Source organism: Astyanax mexicanus, chromosome 18 (assembly GCF_023375975.1).
Source record: "Astyanax mexicanus isolate ESR-SI-001 chromosome 18, AstMex3_surface, whole genome shotgun sequence".
NCBI classification, from domain to species: Eukaryota; Metazoa; Chordata; class Actinopteri; order Characiformes; family Acestrorhamphidae; genus Astyanax; species Astyanax mexicanus.
In genome coordinates this window covers 41,953,272-41,972,869 of record NC_064425.1, presented here as the reverse complement: position 1 = coordinate 41,972,869, position 19,598 = coordinate 41,953,272, and the positions used below count along the sequence as shown (strand labels likewise).

The following is a 19,598-nucleotide window of genomic DNA, read 5'->3' as shown; positions in this document are numbered from 1 at the left end:
AGGTTATACTAAAGAATAAGGGGCACCCTTTAATATGGAAGGGAAACAGTCCATCCATAGATTGGCACTCATAAGTAAGATATTAATTATAAGTTTTAGGTTTAGCAGGCTAATTGTTGCCAGTATGATCAGGAGATCGCTGGTTCAAATCCTGTTCATGCAGCTTGCCATTAACTGCCAGAGCCCTGAGAGAGCACAATTTTTTTGTTGGGGGCCAGAAGGAGAAATATATTTGAATTCACGGGCCACAGACTCTGTAATAAAACAAATAATGAAATATACCACTTTAAATAATACAATTTCCTGATTATTTCATTTACACACCATTTTACTTGACTTACTATCTTTATCTATATTTGACAGTGTTGTGTAAACTAAGATTTTTCAAATTGATGTTTAATTTCATGATGTCTCTTAATAATAAACTCCTTAATTACGGCAACTTTTAGACTCATTTGCCCTTTTTCAGCGCTAAAACTGCGCACCCTCTCTGCTTTTAGACTCTTTGGCCCGTTTTTCTGCGTTAGAAATACGCACTCTCTCCGCTTTTAGACTCTTTGGCCCGTTTTTTGCACTAGAAATGCGCACTCTCCGCTTTTAGACTCTGTGGCCTGTTTTTTGCACTAGAAATGCGCACTCTCTCCGCTTTTAGACTCTTTGGCCCGTTTTTTTGCACTAGAAATGCGCACCCTCTCCACTTTTAGACTCTTTGGCCGTTTTTTTTGCACTAGAAATGCGCACTGTCTCCGCATTTAGACTCTTTGGCCCGTTTTTTGCACTAGAAATGCGCACTCTCGCCGCTTCTAGACTCTATGGCCCGGTTTTCTGCGCTAGAAATGTGCACTCTCTCCGCTTTTAGACTCTTTGGCCCTTTTTTTGCGCTAGAAATGCGCACTCTCTCCGCTTTTAGACTCTTTGGCCCGTTTTTGCCGCTAGAAATGCGCACTCTCGCCGCTTTTAGACTCTTTGGCCCGTTTTTTGCGCTAGAAATGCGCACTCTCTCCGCTTTTAGACTCTTTGGCCCGTTTTTCTGCGCTGAAACTTCACTCTCGCCGCTTTTAGACTCGTTGGCCCGTTTCTGACACCTAGCGTTCTAACTTTGAATCTCACATTATAAAAACCTGCTTAAAAGCGGGCCAACTATACGGTGAATCTGTACGCAGGTGGTTCTGTAGGTTCTGTAGATAATTGCTGCCGCTGTGGTTTCTGTGACTCATACGTGAGATGCTGTTTGAATATTATTATTTGAATATTTATCAGGATGAGCTGCAAATGTATTCTCTGATTCTGGGTCAGGAGCTCCAGTCTGATGCTGGGAGTGAGCTGGTGGATAATGGGAGGTGATGGGAAGCAGTGGTGTGTGTTTTCATTAGCAGGGAGAGTTTAATGAGATTAAACGGAATTACAGGCTGGATTAGGAAGACTTAAGCAGATATCCGGCGTTTTGTGTCTGGTTACGAGTTAATGATCACACCTTAGAGGAGGAATTTACACCGGGTTAGAGAAGAAAGAAGAGAGAGAGAGAGAGACTTTTAAAATAAACTAATATTTAAAGGCCCTGGCAGTTTTACTTTACAGTTTACCAAATTTTGTACACTGGATTTTGTACCATTTCAAACTTTTGACTGGAATGGAGATGTATATACTGTAATCTATACAGTTATTGGTGGAGGAGCTGAACTACTCACTCTGCGTATGTGATGTATGTACAGCTCTGGAAAAAAAATAAGAGGCCACTTAAAAATGATGAGTTTCTTTGATTTTACCAAATTGAAAACCTCTGGAATATAATCAAGAGGAAGATGGATGATCACAAGCCATCAAACCACCAAACTGAACTGCCTGATTTTTTGCACCAGGAGTAAGGCAGCATAAAGTTATCCAAAAGCAGTGTGTAAGACTGGTGGAGGAGGAGAACATGATGCCAAGATGCATGAAAACTGTGATTAAAAATCATCAGGGTTATTCCACCAAATATTGATTAATTCTGAACTCTTAAAACTTTATGAATATGAACTTGTTTTCTTTGCATTATTTGAGGTCTGAAAGCTCTGCATCTTTTTTTATTTTTTGTTATTTCACTCATTTCTCATTTTCAGTAAATAAATGCTCTAAATGAGAATATTTTTATTTATATTTGGGAGAAATGTTGTCTGTAGTTTATAGAATAAAACAACAATGTTCATTTTACTCAAACATAAACCTATAAATAGCAAAATCAGAGAAACTGATTCAGACACTGAAGAGGTCTCTTAATTTTTTTTTCAGAGCTGTATGTATATTCTAAACAGTCAAATTTGAATCAGTTAGTTAACAGGAAATATATATTTTAGTATGTTGTGTTTATGCAAGTATGTACTAGTGCATCTTAAAACAATTAGAATATCATTGAAAAGTATATAGTATAAAGTTACTTTATTTCAATAATTCAGTTCAAAATGTGAAACTCATATATTATATAGATGTAATAAACACAGAGTGATCTATTTTAAGCGTTTATTTCTTTTATTGTTAATGATTATCACTTACAGCCAATGAAATTCCAAAAATCAGTGTCTAAAAATAATAAAAATAAAAATAGAATATTATATAAGACCAATTGGTACTTTTGGCAGTGTGGGCAGTGTTCCAACAAAACTGCTTTTGACTTTAGACTTGATAATAAAACACAGTGGATCAACACCAGCAGATATCAGACATGTCTCTCCAAACCATCACTGATCATCAGTAAATTTTACATTTCATTTGTAAATCAAGGGATCAGAGTTTGGAGGAAGAGTGGAGAGACACACAGTCCAAACTGCTCGAGGTTTAGTGTGAAGTTTCCACCAATCAGTGATGGTTTGGAGAGACATGTCTGTCATCTGCTGGTGTTGATCCACTGTGTTTTATTATCAAGTCTAAAGTCAGTGCAGTTTTGTTTTCCCACAAAATCTTACAGCACTTCATATCTTACAGCTTCCCTCTGCTACTGACAACTTTTATGGAGATGCGGATTTTTTTTAAGATGCACTAGTATATGTAATAACCTCTCTCTCTCTCTCTCTTTTTCTATCTCTCTCTCTCTCTCCAGCTGCCGATCGTGGCCTCCTCGATGATCTCTCTGTATTTTCTGGAGCTGACTGATATTCTGCAGCCGGCTAAAGTGGGTTTCCGGTGTTTTGACCGTTCTCTCAGTATGCCATATGTGGAGACGGGGGACGAGCTCATTCCTCTCCTAATGCTCCTCAGCCTCGCCTTCGCCGGACCTGCGGCTTCGGTCAGTAACTGAACACACATTCAAAAAAATATTATCAGCCATAATTTTAGAACCGCTGCCAGCTGGACCACTTACCAACCACCAGACATACCAAAGCCACCATTTAGCAACACCATAGAACAACCAGCCAGAACAGCCACTTAGCAACCACCTAGCAACACCATAGAAATAATATAATCACCACCTAACAACACCATAGACACCACTTATCAACACCATACTAACCACCTAGGGTACCATTGCTACCAACTGGGATGCTATTGCAACCACTTGCCAACCACCTGACAGGGGCGTCGCCTGGCCTGGGCTTCCGGGGCTTTATCCTCGAATAATTTTCCAGTAGCCCCGAATCGTTTCACTCAGCTCAGCTATATTATTAATGAGGAGACAGACCACTGGCCACTGTGTGAATAGAAAATCTACAACGCCAATCACGGAGCCAGTTTAAGGATAAAGTTCCGCCTTTCAGGAGAAACAGCCAATAGGCTCGCTGGTTTTGCATAGCACGGGGGGCTAGTAGGGAAGGCTTGGTCTCTGTCCTAAAATTGTATGTTTTCCACCTGATCCAGCTGATCAGCTAATAAACTACACATCATAGTGCTATATATACATTATATATCAGGATACTTATTGTAATATATATATATATCTTATCTTTACATACCCAGGAAACGCCCCTGCCACCTGATATACCACCTGATGTAATTCTTTAAAACCATCTAATATATTTAATAAAGGTACAGGGCGTACATTTCTATAAACTAAAATGAAGCTCTACTAATGGAATGACCCAGAAATGCACTCTGTCTGTAATCAGAGCGATCAGCGAGTTTGTGATGAAGCTGGATTAAATATAAAAAACAGAGTTACTGAAGATCTCTGAGCGTTTCCTCTGCTCTGCTCTCAAGGTCTCACCTCGTTCTATCTGTGGCTAATTTTAGCATATGTTTAAAGGTGAGTGTGTGTGAAGTGTAGCTCCAGGCACCTGCAGTGTAAAGTGTGTAATGTCTGTGTGTGTGTAATGTGCATATATGTGTGTGTGTGTGTCTCAGATCATGCTGGGTGAAGCTTTGATCTACTGCATGCAGTCGCGGCTGAAGGCCCGGCCCGGCTCCGAGTCCAGCATTAACGCCGGCGGCTGCAGCTTCAACTCCTTCCTGCGCAGAACCGTCAGATTCGTGGGTAAGCTCTGCTCTGACTCTGCTGAACGAGGAGGAGAAGCTTTACTCAGCTGTATCTGATTTAAACTATGTTTTACTTGTGTTTTATAATGTAATAAAGTCTGCAGTTCACAGAAAACGCTGGGGAAATTGCTTTTTAATAAAACAGCCAATTAAAATGCAGATAGCATACCATGTGATCACATTAAGCCACATACATTTCAGAACCAATTTAGCATCCACTTAGCCACCTGGGATACTATAATGGGCGGTAACTATCTAGAAACACCATAACAACCACTTATCAACACCACAGCAACCATTGACCAACACCATAGCAACTACCTGGGATATCAGAGCAATCACTTATCATAAACTACCTGGGGCATTATAGAAATAATTTAGTAAACCCCTAGCAATCCCATAGAAGCCACTTTTCAACATCATACTAACCACCTGGTATACTATAATGGCCACTTAGTATTGTAACTACCTAGCAACACCATAGCTACCACATATCAATGCCATAAGAACCACTTACCAACACCATAGCAACTAACTGGGATTTCACAGCTATTACTTATCAACAACTACCTGGGATATCATAGAAACAAACTAGTAACCACCTAGCAACACTACCGAAGCCACTTATCAATACCATACTAACTACCTGGGATACTATAATGGCCACAGAGTAAAGTAACTACCTAGCAACACCATAGCAATCACATATCAATGCCATAAGAACCACTTACCAACACCATAGCAACTACCTGGGATATCACAGCTATTACTTATCAACAACTACCTGGGACATTATAAAAACAAATTAGTAACCACCATAGAAGCCACTTATAAACAACATACTAACCACCTGGGACACTATAACGATCACTTAATATAGCAAATACCTAGCAACACCACAGCAAACACTTATTAATGCCATAGCAACCACTTATCAACACCACTGCAACCACTTTTGATATCATAATCAACAACTAGCTGGAATATTATAGAAACCAATTAGTAACCACCTAGTAACACCATAGAAACTACTAATCAACACCATAGCAACTACCTTTGATATCATAGCAATCAATTAGCACCTCTCTACCTGTACCATAACAACCCCCTGGTATACTATATCCCACAAATACCAACAGGTACATCATAACAACCACCTTGGATACTATAACGGCCACTTAATATGGCAACTACCTAGCAAACAACACAGCAAACACTTGTTAATGCCATAGCAACCACTTATCAACACCACCGCAACCACTTTTGATATCATAATCAACAGCTAGCTGGAATATTATAGAAACCAATTAGTAACCACCTAGCAATACCTTAGAAACCACTTATTAACACTATACTAACCACCTGGGATACCGCAGCTGCTGCTAAGCACCCCTCTACCTATACCATAACAACCACCTGGTGTACTATATCCCACACTTATTTACATCATAGCAACTACCTAGGATATCATAAAACTACTTAGTAACCACCTAGCAACACCATAGCAACCACCTGGGATACTATAACAGCCACTTTGTATAGTAACTACCTAGCAACACCATACCAACCACTTAGCAACACCATAGCAACTACCTGGGATATCATAGAAACCAATTAGGAACCACCTAGCGCCACCATGGAAACCAGACCTCACTCCAACTCCTATATTTTACATAGCCTTACCATGAACATGCTGACCAGTGTTCAACCTCACTCACAAGATAACACCTCACCACTTATATGATCTCTCTCTGTCTGTAGGTGTGCATGTGTTCGGACTCTGTGCCACAGCTCTGGTCACTGATGTCATTCAGCTCTCCACTGGGTACCACACCCCATTCTTCCTGACCGTCTGTAAACCCAACTACACGCTGCCGGGCGTGGCCTGCGATAAAAACCCATACATCACCCAGGACATCTGCTCCGGACGAGACCAGTACGCCATACTGTCCGCCAGGTATACACACACACACACACACACCTGCATCCTGGGAGATCCAGACATCCCACCTCTCACGGAAGTTCTGTGAGTCTACCACCTTTCCGTTCAAGGAAAACTGCAAGCAACTGCCTGGGAGACCAGAGCAACCACTTAGCTACACCCTTGTATCCGCCTAGTATGCTATACCAACCACATATCAACCACCTGACATATCAAATTCACCACTAAACCACCACCTAGCAACACCATAGCATCCACTTATTAACACCAAAGCAACTACCAGACCAGAGACCAGAGCAACCACTTAGCAATACCATTGCAACCACCTTGAATGCTATAACAACCATTTATCAACCAGCTAAAATACCAAGACCACCACTTAGCAACCACCTAGCATCACCATAGCATCCATTTATTAACACTATAGCAGCTACCTGGGACAACATAAGTACCCCTTAGCAACCACCTAGCAACACCACAGCAACCACTTTTCAACACCATAGAAACCTCCTGGGATATCACAGCAACCATTTAGCTACACAATTGTAACCACCTAGTATGCAATTACAACCATATATCAACCATACTGCTTCTTAATACCTGACTGGTAAAATTCATACACTGGTGCACTGGATTATAAGTCGCACTGTCGATTTTTGGTAAAATTAAAGGATTTTAAGTGCACCTTATAGTGCAAAAAAATACTGTAAAGTTCAAACATGGGGAAGCTGCGTTTAGCAAATATGGTGCTGTTAAAATGCTACCAGTTGACAGAAAGAGCATTAGAAGAGTTGCCACTGTTTTTGAGAGGTGCTGCTGTATGCAAATAAATCTGCCTTGCTTTTTCTTGTCTTGTCTTGTCTTGTCTTGTCTTACATCATCCCTACTCTTCCTCTTTTCCCTGTTACCTCTTGTATGTCCTCCACTCGTCCTCTGGGCTCTGGTTGTTTATTGAGTTTTTATTTCAGAGCTTAAGTGTTAATTTTTTTCATGTCTTACTAAAAGACCTTTCTCTCTCTCTCTCTTTCTTTCTCTCTCAGGAAAACTTTCCCCTCCCAGCATGCAACGCTCTCAGGCTTCGCAGCTGTCTACATATCCGTAAGCATTCCTCTACATTTCCTAGCGGTCCCGGCGATGAGACACGAGTGAACACACCCTCGCTTATTTTTTTGATCTCGTCTCAGAGAAGTGTTGATACTGAAATAGCTTCACTCTGGCAACCCCAGAGTTATTCTGTCTGTCTGTAAATCCAACCCCTTCAGTAAAAATCTAAGAATTTCCTTCATATCATTTTTAAAACGGCAGCTCTTGTAAAGTTACAGCCAATGAAAACCCAAAAAATCAGCGTATCAGAAAATTTGAATCTTATATAACACTGCTGGAAAATGAAATCCGCACTGACTTTAGACTTGATAATAAAACACAGTGGATCAACACCAGCAGATATCAGACATGTCTCTCCAAACCATCACTGATTGGTGGAAACTTCACACTAAACCTCAAGCAGTTTGGACTGTGTGTCTCTCCACTCTTCCTCCAGACTCTGCTCCCTTGATTTACTTTAAATGAAATGTAGAATTTACTGATGATCAGTGATGGTTTGGAGAGACATGTCTGATATCTGCTGGTGTTGATCCACTGTGTTTTATTATCAAGTCTAAAGTCAGTTCAGTTTTTGTTTTACCAGCAAATCTTACAGCACTTCATGCTTCTTTCCTCTGCTGACAACTTTTATTGAGATGCAGATTTCATTTTCCAGCAGGACTTGGCATACTGCCCACAATGTCCCAAAAGTACCAATTGATCTTATATAATATTCTAATTTTCTAAGACACTGATTTTTGGGTTTTCATCGGCTGTCGAACCAAGCAGAGCTTCAGCAAAAGAACATCTGTTTGCCACTGAAACCCGAAGATTTCCTGCCGTTTCTGAGGAGATTTTAATGAAAGGTTTGGGAGGAAAAGGCTGCGAGGAGCTTGGCTGCGCTGTCCGAGTTTTTCGCTCATTACCGACACTCTTCCCCGACGCTTTCCTGATGTGTGCATCTGCCCGTCTGTCCCTTAACGATGTGAATCTAGCTGGTGTCTTAATTAACAGTTGTAGTCCCACATTGGGGTCAACGAGGCAGAGCTAACTGAAGCTGACTAACGAGGAGCTCGTTATGCAGGGGGTGTTGGGGGTGGCGAGGGGTTTTTACACACTTGACTGACTCGGGTCTGAAAAATCAGGCCACACACTCAGTCTCAGTCTCAACTGTAATACACACTGATGTTGAGATATGGTGGTAAGAAAAAGTAACTTTTTCCACCATGCATTAATAACCACCCTTTAAATAACTCTCCAAATTTTGGCTTCAACAGTCCACAGAACCTTATTCCAAAATTCCAGAAGCTGCTCGTCCAAATGTGCTTTAGCTTTATCTTTATCATACCTCAAGTGACTCTGTTTGTGGCGCAGAAAAGGCTTCTTCTTCTTCTTCTGCATTTCTCTCCCATACAGCCTCTCCTCGTGTAAAGTGCGCTGAATAGTGAATAGTGAATAGTGAACGATGCACAGTGACTCCATCTGCTGCAGGATGATGATGTAGATTTTTGTAGCTGGTCTGGAGGTCTGTAGGTTGACTATGACTGTTCTCACCATCCTTCTCCTCTGATTATCTGAGATTTTTCTTGTTCTGCTGCTTCAGGTCTTTAACTAGAACTGTGTCTGTGGTTCTTTTATTTCCTCACTCTGTTCCTCACAGTGGAAACTGCAGCTGAAACCTCTGAGATTTGAGCTTTTTGTATCTTGTTGGAGCAGTATGTGTTCAACAGATGTCACTGGTGATTCTGTATCTACTGTAACTGTAGATTAAAACTTATTCATAAACAGAAATAAAAGGAATCCAAGGGGAAACTCTGATGCTCTTTCCAATTCTGGCTGGGAGACAGAACTCGGCACAACACATGAAAGAAATGACCACACGGCATTGTGTCCTTCTACCAACCAATTAGTGTCAAGTATAGGAGATTCAATACAGCATTAATGTTCTTAATTTCCTTGCACTGATTGTGAAGTTCAAGGGTTTTAGCATGTGTTAATGTGGACACAATCACAAACAAAAAGAGGTGGTCTCAGCCTAGATAAGCTGGACAATAGTCCGGTTTGTTTGCAGTGTAAAAGCAATTCACTTCTTTGGGTGGATCAGACTTTCAGACCAATTACGAAAAGTTGAGGTAGGCTTTCGTAACCCATTTAACAAAAGAAGAAGAGAGGGGGTTGCCCAGTGGTCCAGTTGACCAAAGTGCTGCCACTATGATTAGGAGGTCGCTGGTTCAAATCCCGGTTATGCAGCTTGCCATCAGCTGTAGGAGTCCTGAGAGATCACAATTGGCCTTGCTCTCTCTGTCTGGGTGAGTACAGTAGATGACGCTCTTTCCCCTCATCACTCCTAGGGTGATGTCGATCACCAAAATGCTGCGTCTGTGAGCTGATGTATCAGAACCGAGTCGCTGTGATGCTACTCTGGAATGTTTTGCCAAAATATGACTCACCTTGGTATGCACCTGTATACCAAGCAACTGCATACCACCAGAATTCCCACATCGGTTGATCCCTAGTAAATATTCTGGTATTATATTAATGAAATAATGATATTAATGTAAGGTTTTCCTTATAGAGAACAGCTTCAGTTTCAGTACGGTAATCATTGTGATCTTCTCTTTCCTGCAGATGTACTTTAACTCCACTATCTCGGACAGCACTAAGCTGCTGAAGCCTGTGTTGGTGTTTGCCTTCGCCATCGCCGCCGCTCTGGCCAGCCTGACCCAGATCACCCAGTACCGCAGTCACCCCATCGACGTCTACGTGGGATTCGTCATCGGTGCAGGAATCGCTGTGTATCTGGTACGATATCTGCAGCACATTATCAATCATAGTGTGTGTTTTGAGTAAGAATAATGTCACATAAGTAGAAACACAAATCAGAAAGGGGAAGGAAGGTATTTAACATAAAAAAAAGCTTGCAACATATTTCAAAAGGTTTGTTGGGGAAAAAAATCTCGTATCCAGGAAAGGTTTTGTGAAGTAAAGATGTGCAGCGGATTTCTAGTTTGTAACAAACATATGAGAAAATGATTTAAATGTTTTAAAACAATATTCCTCAAAGAAAAATAGGAAGGGATTTGAATATTTGTCCCTCTACAGCCCATAATATCATTAAATCATCCTAGTAACTTCAAGATGTAAAGGTTAAAGGGTAAGAGCACAAGGCTTAGCTAAAACCAAAAGTCCAATTTCCAACACTGGGTAGAGTTTTCACATGGGTTGCCAGATTGATACACAAGCAAGCGTAAACGATTCTAATTCTGTAGCTAATCAGTAAATATATATACAGTACGTTTCAATGTCCATCTCTACTACATGAGTGTTGGAGATACCCAGCTATGGTTAGCAAACCTAACTGAAGATCAGTGATTACATTTTCAGCAGATTAATTATCAGCTTACCCGTTTCCATGTACGCTATACACTGTTTGCATACTATTGTCTGTACCTGGCAACCCAGAGTGTGGAAATGGTGGCGGGCAGATTCCAAGGCTAGAGGTTCCAAGGCATTAAGTCAGCAAGCTCCTTTAATAAGGTATGATGTTACATCCTGATTACTTTATGATTATGTTACAACAGAAAATATAATCTATGATCCTAAAAAAAAGTTTGTTTAGACTTTGTTTAAAGCAATATACTGTATGCTTATATCAGGTCTTGAATTTTTTTTTTTTTTGTAAAAACATCTTTTAAGTGTTGTGGCTCAGAGATCACTGGTTCAAATCCTGGTCATGCAGCTTGCCATCAGCTGCTGCAGCCCTGAGAGAGAGCGCAATTGGCCTTGCTCTCTCTCTGGGTGGGTACAGTAGATAGTGCTCTTTCCCCTCATCACTCCTAGGGTGATGTGGATCAGCACAAGGCTGCGTCTGTGAGCTGATGTATCAGAACTGAGGCACTGCACTTTCCACCGAGTCGCCAGGGTTCCTGCAGGTTCTTAAAAAGTCTTAAAGTGTCTTAAATTTACTGTAAATGTGCTGTAGGTATTACATTTCCAGATGGTGCGTATAATGCCGATGGAAAAGAACATGCTAACATTAGCGGCGAGCTAGCTAACATACTAACATTAGCAGCGAGTTATCAAGCTACATTATTGGAGAGGACTAAGGTTAGCTACTATACCAGGGATAGAAAACTAAGGTTAGCAGCCTAGCTAGCTAACATTAGCAGGGAGCTAGATATCATAGTAACGTTGACAGCAAGTTAGCTACAATAAGTTTTGATTTCCAGTGCAACAAATTATTTTCTACCTAAAATTCTTCCTAAATTACATTTATTGCAGTCTTAAAAAGCTTTAAATTTGACTTTTAAAATGGTGCAAGGACCCTGGTCGCTGCATTTTCTAGCATTTTCAGGCCTGAAATGCAGGATAAAAGCATATTTTGAGTATTTTGAGTTAAATATGATTTAGTGCACCTCTGTTATTAGTGTTACCTCTTGGTAGTGGAACGGTGCTCCTAATGCATTTACTTGTGGTTACAGTTTTAGATTTAATTATGGCTGTGGAGTGTGTGTGTGTGTAGTGTGTGTAGTGTGTGTAGTGTGTGTAGTGTGTGAGCTGAGATTCTGGGTCAGACACCGAGTCTCGGAGTTATTTCTGCCGTTTTCTCGCTGTGTTTCCTAAGCCGTCTACTGGAGCTCTATATATAGGATTGTGTTCTTCTACAGCGAGAGAAATCTTCCCCGACTCGCCCGACCGATTTCACAGATCTCTCTCTCTCTCTCTCTCTCTCTCTCTCTCTCTCTCTCCCGCTCACTTTCACACAGTCTCGCTTTTCACTCCCTCTTTTATTCTCTTACTCTGTCGTTCCGTTACACACTCCTCCCTCTGACATGTTATTTTTTCCCAGGATGCTTCGCTGCAAACAGATGAATAGATTCCTGTCTCTGTCTGGATCAGGAATGAATAGTTGGAGGTGTCTGTAAAACTGCATATGATTTTATATATATATATATATATATATATATATATATATATATATATATATATATATATATATATATATATATATATAAATAATATGTCTTCCTCCTGTCGTCATGTTTTGCTTTATTTTTAACAGTCTAAACTTATTCTGTTTGCTTCTGTGATTCCCCTGCTGATAAAACACATTCCTAACCCAGGAACATCTTCACTTTTTACTTTATTTATACAAAAAAAAAAAACACTGTTAAAGAACGGTGGTGGTGGGTGGAGAGGGATGGTGTTGGGAAGAAATCAGTGGTGGAAATAATTTTAGAGGGGAATTATGCTGTTTATTTAAAAAAGATGGTTTAGAGTGTAGAACCGTTGTGTTTGTTGGGGTTGGGAGGCAGTGTTTGGTAGAGAAGGAGAGTGTTTGGTAAAGAACTGTGATTGGTAGAGACTGATCATATTTTGTGGAAAAGGATAGTGTTTGATGAAGAATGTTGGCGTTTGGTAGAAAACAGTGGTGTTTGGTAAAAAGAGATAGTGTTTGGTTGAGAAAGTTGGCATTTTATAGAGAAAGTGTTTGGTAGAGCGGAATAGTGTTTGCTAGAAAATGGTGGTGATCAGTAGAAAATGATGGTGTTTGGTAGAGAATAATAGAGTTTGGTAGAGAATGGTAGTATTTGGTAGAGAAGGATAGTGTTTGCTAATGAATTGTGGTGTTTGGTAGAGAAGAATAGAGTTTAGTAGAGAGGGATATTGTTTGGTAGAAAATTGTGGTGTTTGGAAAAGAAAAAAAATGTTTGGTTAAGAAAGTTGGTGTTTGGTAGAGAATGATAATGTTCGGAAGAGAAGGATAGTGTTTGCTAATGAATTATGATGTTTGGAAGAGAAGTATAATGTTTAGTAGAGAGCGATAGTGTTTGGTAAAAATTGTAGTGTTTGGTAGAGAGGGATAGTGTTGGGTAGACAGGTATAGTGTTTGGTAGAGAATGATGGTGTTTAGTAGACAAGTATAGTGTTTTGTAGAGAATAATGGTGTTTGGTAGACAGGTATAGTGTTTGGTAGACACGTATAGTGTTTGGTAGACAGGTATAGTGTTTGGTAGAGACTAATGGTGTTGGGTAAACAGGTTTAGTGTTTGGTAGAGAATGATGGTGTTTGGTAGACAGGTATAGTGTTTGGTAGAGAATGATGGTATTTGGTAGACAGGTATAGTGTTTGGTAGAGAATGATGGTGTTTAGTAAAGAAGGATAGTTTTTAGTAGTGATTGGTGTTTGGTGGACAGGTACAGTGTTTGGTAGAAAAAGACAGTGTTTGGTAGAGAATAATGGTGTTTGGTAGACAGGTATAGTGTTTGGTAGACAGGTATAGTGTTTGGTAGAGAATAATGGTGTTGGGTAGACAGGTATAGTGTTTGGTAGAGAATGATGGTGTTTAGTAGACAGGTATAGTGTTTGGTAAAGAATGGTGTTTGGTAGACAGGTATAGTGTTTGGTAGAGAATGGTAGCTCTGCTTTCAGCTGAATTGTTTGTAAATCTGGTCTCCCGATCCTTGCAGGTGTTTTAATGTATTCAGGACATGGTGAAATCACTGGGGTTTAAAAAGCACTATTAGGTCTTTGATCTGTTGATGTGTCTCCCAGGCTCTGTACGCCGTCGGAAACTTCAAAGTATCTGAGGACTGTCCTCCTCGACTCGTGAAGCAGCAGATCCGGCCGCAGCAGAAGGACGCCCTGCGAGCTCTGACCCAGCGAGGGCACGACTCCGTCTACCAGAAAACACACACCTCTGAGAGCAACGATGAGCTGGCCATGGCTCCGCCCCACGTGGCCGGGCTGAACCGAAAGGTCCGGCGGGAGAAGGCGTCTATGGGGAGTCTGAAGAGGGCGAGCGCGGACGTGGAGCTCCTCGCCCCTCGCAGCCCAATGGCCAAAGAAACCATGCTGACCTTCAGCAACACCCTGCCCAGAGCCAGCGCCAATGCCCCGGAGGAACCCGCCCAGCGTCACATGACCTTCCACGTAGGAATTCTTATAACTAATTATAACTAATTCCATATAATTTAGAAAAATTACTAGGATATTAAAAAAGTTTACATAATTGTTGGTTGTTTGTTTTATCACCCAGGCGTACTTTCACGGTCCTGGGGATCCTCAGCGCTCCAAGCAGCTCGTATCCGAGTGGAAGCAGAAGTCGGTGGAAATGCAGAATCTAGGTCTGATGGATGATGACCAGCAGGGCGGCGACATGCAGGAAGAGGAAGACGAAGAGGAGACAGAGTCCAAGGAGGAGCCAGACATGGGCACAGCTTCCACTGCCCTGTATCCAAACATGCAGGCAAGCAGGGGTGCAACTGCTGCACCACCAGGGGGCTCCAGAGTGTCGATGCCCCCGAGACCTGGTGCTCCACAACTGGTTCACATCCCAGAGGAAGCCACCAAACCTCCACCAGTGTCTCCGAAAAGTGCCACCACCAGGGCCAAGTGGCTGTCCATGACAGAGAAAGGGCTTCCAGTGCCAGCTGCCACTCCAGAACCACCGAGGCTCCCTAACCAGCCACGGATGTTGCAGGTTGTCGCCATGGCTAAACAGCAGGCTGGACAAGTCACTGCGGTCAGCACGCCCAAGTCTTCTGATACTGCCTCGTCCTGTGGCACGTCCAGCACAGGATCGGAACCACCATACTACCGGGACAGCTCCAGCATCATTACGGTCGATGCTCACGCACCTCACCACCCTGTGGTTCGACTGTCTTCGACAGGTGGAAACACCTGGGACTGGAGAAGCAGTACCAACGGAAGCACAGAGATGCATGAGACCAGCCGTACGCTGCCCAGACAGGAGTACCGGCCACTTAAAATGGAAGAAGATCCCAACCAAGGTTTGCTTCCGCCACCTCCTCACCCAGACCTGCTGATGGACAGCCACAGCCACCGCAAATCCTCATTCTCAGTCAAGGACTGGGAGCCAGGGCAGCCTCATCCAGAGCCAGATCACTTCTTCAAGAACTTGCAAACGGACCGACGGTTTAAGGATGGAGCTTTGTAAAGTGGAACGATGAACAGGACTCTTTTTTTACTATCGCTGTTGGGTGGGAATACAGTCATGTGTTTAAGGAGGGGAGGGATGAAGGGTGGCCCTTTTGGTCATCTCACGGGGAAGATATGGAGCAGGTCAGGTGGAAAGTTCTCCAGAGCAGAACAGTAGACTCTTTTCTTAAATGGCACAGTGGTCACCAACCCTGATCTTGCAGATGTACAGTAAATTCCTGCACAGCGACTTCACTGAGAATGTCCTTCATGGTTTCCAACCCAGGTCTGAACATTCTGGCAAGCGATTGCCTGTAAGCTGATTTTTCAAAGCTGGTGATCTGGCGCTTTCCTTTGAGCGTGCAGTGATGCTGCCTTGTGATGCTGCATTGATTGACACATGTATCGGAGGAGACACGCATTCGTCCAGACCGTACTAGTGTTGGGAGCATTGCTGCCAGTGATGGGGGAGTTCATATAAACATTGTGTTTTTGGGTAATTGGTCTTAAAAAGTGGACAGAAAATGAGGTAAAAAGAATACCTAATGCAATCGATAGTGATTTGTCTAATCGATTGACTAATCGAAGTAGTTATTAATCCCTAAATAACCAAATAAAGTTTAGTTAAAAAAGGTGGGCCTCCAGAAGCAGTCCTGGAAACGACTGCTCTTGCAAATCAGAGTTTCTGTTATTTGAGGGAAAGCTTGAGGGAAATAAATTATCTCTTCCCAAGTCAATCAGAAGTACAAAAGTGCTAGGCAGGGTACCTACCCTTCACCAGAGTTGGTGGTCGCTGCTGCAGCAGGTGGGGGTTCAGTGTGGCTACATTCATGAGTTTGGAAGCTCTTGGCCATCTCATACAGAGCATCTGGAGTGGATCACAACCCAGAAGAGCCAACAGGCGAGCACAGACGCCTGGGGAACAGCAAAGACCGCCCGCAATCTGGGGCGAAAGCTTCAAATCTGACCATCGAGAAGGAGACTGTCACGAATCTGCCCGAGTGGTATATGAAACTGAAATTAGCGCAGATATCAGGAGGCTCTGATCGCTTTCAGTCCCACTAATGCACCTCCTGATCCACATCAAGAATCTGTTTGGATGCTTTTAAAGGAACCGTTCCTTTTAAAGGAAACGTTTACACAGATTCCCCTTACTTATATCAAATCTAGTCGATTAGCCAGCCTGAATGTTGTTTCTTTAGTTTTAACTACTGTGCACTATGAACGATAAACAAGTCTGAAGTTTTGGAAGCTACTTATTCACAGTTTCTTCTAAAATCAAGGGTATTAAAATGAGTTTATCTTGCTTTTGTTGAAGTAACTGTCTCTACTGTCCAGGAAACACTTTCTACTAGATTTCAGAGGGAAAATTGTTGTCAGGATTTGATGGCATTCAGTGACAAAAGTGTTAGGTCAAGATGTTGGATGGAATGAAAGTACAACCCAACATTACCCATAAGTTCCTAACTTATCCCATCCAAAAGTATTAGGTGGAGCTCCATAATTCCAAGTACTCAATGCCGTAGACTTAATATCATAATCTGTCCCTGAGGATCCCATTGTTTTATATTCTATTGACAAGGTACTAGACAAGATGTAGGTGTGCATTTGTGTCAGCAATAAGTGCAGCAAATAATAGCTGAATGCATTCATTAGAAGGGGTATCCACCAACATTTGGACAGTATGAGTAATCAAAGTGTCAAACTATCTAGAAGTACTCCATCACCTGAAGCTACATGCTATCACAGTCTTCCGCCAAGACGTGATGAAGCTTCACTACTTCTCAATTAAGCTGCCATAACACAACACTAATGCAGCTAATTACTCTCGGAGCACAATGCTAACTGCTAAAAGACAGAAAAGATAGTTATTCCTGCCACTGACAGTTGGCTGTGGCATCCTGGGGATGGAACCTATGTCTTCATGAAGTTAATAGTAATAGTTGTTCCAAACCCTCAGACTTTCCTCTTTAGTTGCATCCAAAATAGCAGATGTGTAAGATGCATCGAATTCACCACCTTGGTCATCAAACAGGGGGTCTCAGTCCAGATCAACTGATCTGATTTCTAGATGTCTGTCCTTGAAACCATCTACAGGACATTGAGGCAGGCTCTCATCACCTATAGAAGAAGCAATAGAAGACGAAAAATAAGCGGTGTTGAAGTGTAGGCGTGTCACGCAACAGTATGGGTACAACAGATGACACTGGTGATTCTGTATCTACTGTAACTGTAGATTAACCCTTACTTATAAACAGAAATCTCAACCTGTCCAACCTCTGTAGTTAGCAGTTAGCCTCGTAGCTCCATTGTAAAACTGAGGAAGCACTCAACAGGTCATGGCTAATTGATCGACTATATTTTGGGGTTAGTGGGGTAAACTGTGTAAAATAGTCAGATACTTTCACTTTAAGAGCCGAAACTCCATCGCTAACATGTTTATACCTTTTCCGTCTGTCATTGTGCCATGGACTTTTTAATTCATGAGTGGAAATCTGCTGTTTATCGGAGGTTTTATTTACGCGGATTTCCACAGAGGTGCCGAGGAGCAGCTTTTTACCGGACCGGTTGGCTTCAGCAGGTCCGCTGACTCTTTTTTATACTTAACCAGTGAGTACTTGTCTGTGTGTGTGTTGCATGTGTGTTTATTTATGTGTGTGCTAGACGTTGGGTGGGAGGACTAAGGTTGTATATCAGCAAGAGAAGCTTTCGTAACGCTGAGTGTTGTTGAGCTTTTGGTAACAAAATAAAATTGTTGTTATACTAACTTTCGCCTGGATGTCGCTAATTTACTCAGAACATGCTGGGTCTCTATACAGGGTGTGTCAAAGTAAAGAAAGGAAACAGAAATATAAAGTAAGGAATCACCCATATAAAACGAAAACCTCAATTTTAGAAACAAGCTGTGGGGGAAGGAGGACATCTGATAGACCCCGATTCCTATCTTACACCCTGTTTAATTTCACACCTTTAAATAGCAACAGAGCTTCTAAATATATCTACCCCAATGGTCTGGGAGTGAGGTGTGATCTGGTACATTTCTGGTGTATTGCTATATATCTTGGCAACAGAAAACTCAGGTGCTCCACTGACTGAAACAAACCTAGACAGATGTTCAAACAGTCAGATGTTCATTGCTATCTTGGCAGTGAATCTTGAGGCAGAATTCAACACTTGGAATCAGCTAAACTGACAACATGCCTCCGTCTGTTTTTCCACAAAACAATTAATGTTGCGTATAGCGATACTCCACCCACATAAGTGATGAAGACAGGGCATAGCAAAGTCCATGCACCATATTTTTCACACTATAAGGTGCATTAATCAACACTAGTAAGGAACAGGGGTGTCGCAATGTTTTGCTTCTAATTCAGCAGGTCTCGCCCTGGGTGGTGGTGTAAATCTAAGCTAAGTAAAAAAAGAAATCGTTTAAAATCAAACGAGTGCTGGATGTTAATCTTCACATATTTCTCTTCTGAAAAAATGTGTATTTGGGTGAGTAAAGCCCTTCTGTTTTTTCACAGTAAGCTTAGATTTCCGGATTTCCATTAAGGCTGGGTGCAGCAGCATAACCATTAGCGGCTAACCACTAGCGCCAGCAGCAGTTTGTGCTAGTAAATGCCACCTGACAGAGCTACACTGAGGAATGCTAAGTGTTCCTTTAATGCACGATAATATTAGTTAGTGGTTTGTCCTGCCTAGCTTGTTTTATAACTGTAAACGCACAGACTACAGTCCGATATACACCTTTGAACGATAGAAGAGCTAGCGCTTAGTGCAGTTAGCGACTAATGCTAATACTGCTTTAGCAGTGCTAGCCAGGGATAGCAGCAGGCTAAAGTCTGATAACACTCACCTCTAAATGGCAGAAAAGCTAGCACTTAGCACAGTTAGTGGCTAATGCTAATACTGTTCAAACCTTAAATCTGGAAACTTCACTGAAACTCCTGTATAATGCTGTACTTCAGCAGAGTGGCTTTACTGCTCCTTAATACCTAAATGAAAGATTTTATACATAAGGAGCACCGGATTATAACGATTTTTTGGGAAAAATTAAAGAATTTTAAGTGCGCCTTATGATGCGAAAAATACAACACATAATTATATGGCAAGTACATGAATGTGAATTTTTAACGCCACATAGCAGTGCACAAACCCATAGTCTTTATGCAAACTTTTTCCAACAGA

The 19,598-nt window shown here is 41.7% G+C and overlaps 1 protein-coding gene across 2 annotated transcripts in view; it reads left to right on the top strand.

Moving 5' to 3' along the window:
* The window catches only part of plppr3a (phospholipid phosphatase related 3a), a 32,985-nt gene extending 14,808 nt beyond the window's left edge, over positions 1-18,177 (top strand). For both annotated transcript variants that reach the window (XM_022668964.2, XM_049467143.1), the window contains exons 3-9: positions 3,074-3,259; positions 4,312-4,441; positions 6,205-6,400; positions 7,426-7,483; positions 10,097-10,270; positions 14,025-14,402; positions 14,509-18,177. In XM_022668964.2, the coding sequence (XP_022524685.2) occupies positions 3,074-3,259; positions 4,312-4,441; positions 6,205-6,400; positions 7,426-7,483; positions 10,097-10,270; positions 14,025-14,402; positions 14,509-15,429 (2,043 nt within the window). In that variant the 3' untranslated portion in view covers positions 15,430-18,177. The remainder of the gene's footprint in view (positions 1-3,073; positions 3,260-4,311; positions 4,442-6,204; positions 6,401-7,425; positions 7,484-10,096; positions 10,271-14,024; positions 14,403-14,508) is intronic.
* The last annotated feature ends 1,421 nt before the right edge of the window (positions 18,178-19,598 follow it).